This window comes from Primulina huaijiensis, chromosome 12, assembly GCF_012295235.1.
Source record: "Primulina huaijiensis isolate GDHJ02 chromosome 12, ASM1229523v2, whole genome shotgun sequence".
In the NCBI taxonomy this organism is placed as follows: domain Eukaryota; kingdom Viridiplantae; phylum Streptophyta; class Magnoliopsida; order Lamiales; family Gesneriaceae; genus Primulina; species Primulina huaijiensis.
The window spans coordinates 9,047,496-9,050,892 of NC_133317.1; the positions used below are offsets into that span (position 1 = coordinate 9,047,496).

The 3,397-nt window shown below is 31.5% G+C and overlaps 1 protein-coding gene across 1 annotated transcript; it reads left to right on the forward strand.

Annotated features, from left to right (window-relative positions):
- Positions 1–24: 24 nt before the first annotated feature.
- On the forward strand, positions 25–1,855 carry LOC140990577 (acyl-acyl carrier protein thioesterase TE3, chloroplastic-like). Its single transcript, XM_073460336.1, has 5 exons — positions 25–273; positions 692–792; positions 1,004–1,113; positions 1,327–1,422; positions 1,511–1,855. Exons 1-5 carry the CDS (start codon positions 107–109, stop codon positions 1,628–1,630), a joined length of 594 nt encoding a protein of 197 aa, XP_073316437.1. The 5' UTR covers positions 25–106; the 3' UTR covers positions 1,631–1,855.
- Positions 1,856–3,397: the final 1,542 nt, after the last annotated feature.

Below are 3,397 nucleotides of genomic sequence, written 5' to 3' on the forward strand. Positions count from 1 at the left end.
ATATAAAACTTATCAAACCACACACACAGAGTGCCAACGCCTACTGCATTAAGATTCAAGAAACGCACATTTCACCCGTTTTCTTCTTCATTCGCCATTTGCAGAAATGTTTCTTTCCTCTATCATCCCCAGCACGCATGTTCACGCTCCTCCCTTAGCCTCACCCGCCGCTGCCGTATGTCCAAATTTTATCCGGACCTATCATCTAAGGCTGCCTCGCTTCAAGGTGCGGAGCTGCGCCGCCGCTTCCAATGATTTCAAAGATGGCAAAATGTACTTCTTTTTCCTTGTTCGTGTCGCATTTTAAGTTCTTTTTATCATTATTATTAAGATGCCGAGACAAGTGCTAAACTTGAAAGTTCATCGTGTTATTTTCAACTGAAATGTTAATGGTGGGAGTTTCTTGAAATTTTACTGTGGGCCCTTATCTTAAGCATTTGCTGGATCAGCCTTGTAAGTAGATTCTGCCATTCTCGAGTTCATCGAAGAAGCTTAAATTAGTAGCTTTTGTAAACTGGAATTGATTTGTTAACAGGTATTTTGGACCTGGTTTTGGTATTTGGTGTGATTTTGTTTTGTTTTTTGTTTCTTTTGTGAATTTTCAGTATACTAACTATTGAACATTTAAAATTATCAGCTGTGATACATACGATGAGTTCACTTTCAACATTTTGATCTTATTTATTGTTAGAACGAGTCCATTTCACCAAGTTGAACTTAAAGTTCGAGACTACGAGGTGGATCAATATGGTGTTGTGAATAATGCTGTATACGCAAGTTACTGCCAATATGGTATGAATCTGTTTCTTGTGGGATTTTAAAGATTGTTAATTTATTTAGTTTTGTATTAGTATTGATATCCATTTATATCTGATGGTTATTCATTCAAGAAGATTGAAGAATTATGCAAATTGATTATAGGAATATAATGATCTACAAAGAAACTATTTTTTATCCTTCCTATGTGTAAAATTAAAGGATTGCTTGTTTGATGTATGAACAGGTCGGCAGGAACTTTTAGACGTGATTGGAATAAATGCTGATACTGTAGCCCGAACTGGCAATGCATTTGCTCTTACAGATTTGTCGCTTAAGTTCATTTCGCCTTTACGGGTATGCCGCCTATAACATTCATATTATGCAGTTCCCTATGTTACGATCTGATAATGCATAATGGCTAACGATGTCGATTCATCATGTTCATGTTCATGTTCATGTTCATGTTCATTATTTGATTAAAGCAATGAAGGCAATTAAAATTTCATTATTGAATTAGAAGGATGCCATTTTGGTTGAGCTTGTTGCTATGATTTACTGTTTTGACAGAGTGGAGAAAAGTTTGTTGTCAAGGTAAGGATATGTGACGCTTCTGCTATTCGGTTGTTCTTTGAACACTTCATCTTCAAGCTCCCAAATCTAGAGGTGATCTCTTGTCTTACTCTTATGTTCGATTCAGTATCATAAAAAAAGACTTAACCCTGACAATATTATGAATTTGATGTCACTCCAGCCTATAGTGGAAGCAAGAGCTACAGCAGTTTGGCTCAATAAAAACTATCGTCCTGGTCGTATCCCTACTGAAGTGAGATCGAAATTCGCTCAATTCCTTCTAGGTAGAGAATCAGAATGATTATGTTCTTTCAGCTAACGGACCGTTTCTGCTCTCTTCTGGGAAATGGGATGAAAATATGAGCAAGACTGGTGCAGGAGTTGTTGGGGCGATATAATAAAGTTAGACAAGATTCTGGTTTTATAATGTCCAGGCCAGGACAGAATCTATTTGTTATGGAAACACAGAGAAATCAACGTTAATGATATTTTGTATTGTATGACGTTTCTTTGCTCCAAACACCACACTGGCCAATTCTATCCTATTCCTGGAGATTTACTCCCTCTTATTAAGTAATGTACACGTGTAAATTTTTTTTATTTTATTATCCGTTTTAGTCATAATTTGATGCAAAATTCAAGTCATAATTTTTCCAGGTTTGTGTTGTATATATTTAGATTACATGAATATTTTTATTACGTGAAGTAATAATTAATTGTTATAAATCCGATTTATTTTTTATAGGATGCTTGGAAACCTCGATATTGTGGGGACATCCTTTGGAGATTTTGGACCACAATGCTAGAACATGTCTTTTGTTCATTCGGGATAAATTTTTTTTTGCAATTTCAATTATTTGTTGACAGAGATATCATGTCTTTGATATTTCATTTATGATGGTATCATATAAATATTTTTATGTGATTTTGATACACATGCTTTATACTTTATCGAAGACTCATGATTTATTTTCTGGATATGTTTAAAATTTTTATAGTGTTAAAGTGGAAGAAGCAAGAGAGAATTTTTTTTTATCTAAGTATAATCTTTAATGTCCAAAATAGAAATTGAATAAATATATAAACAAGTTATGTAGTTTTGAGATTTAAGTAATTGTATCTCTTATATTGTGTAGCATTTACAATAGCTACAGTAATTTTATTAGCATCTATAAATGGGTAGAACATAGAATTTGTTATAATAATAAAATTTTAAAATATTGATTTTGGACATTTTATATGATTCTACCAAAAAAATAAGAATAATAGAAATGAAAATTTTAAATCTCAAACGCAAAATTTTACTATCAAATAAAAATTTAACGTAATTTTTAAATATAAAATATTAAGTTTTAAAATTTGAGAATAATAATAATAATATGACACAGGTTATATACATGAAACGAAATTAATTTAATGATTAGTTTGGTCGAATTCCTCTGATAGGGCACAAAAGACCGGAATTAGCTAATGACAAAATTAAAATGTATAATAAAATAAAAAAAATTGACACGTGTATATTACTGTATATTTACTTAATAAGAGGGAGTAAATCTATATTTACTTGATAAGAGGGAGTAAATCTCCAGGAGTATGATAGAATTGGCCCCAAACACTCTTTATATTAGTCGCATTTTACGTGGCTTGAAATGAAATTCGGTACAAAACCTTGAAAATCTAACATATGATATTTCAATATCATATGTTTCATATCCGACACTAATATATGATTTTTAAAGACTCAAAACATGTATAAAAAGTATTGATATTAATGACACATATTTTCTCGGATGAAAATAAGTACAAAACATTGAAAATAAGATATTAATAAATGATATTCGAGTACCAAATGTTTCAGATATGGTATCCGTATATGATTTTTGAGTACTCAAACATGTATAACATGTATTGATATTAATGACACGTGTCTTTTTCGGATGAAAATGATACAAAACATTAAAAATGTTGTACTAACATACAATATTCGGTATCAAATATTTCAAATCCGGTTCTAATATGTGATATTTTAGTACCCAAACAAGTGTAACAAGCGTTGATATTAATATAG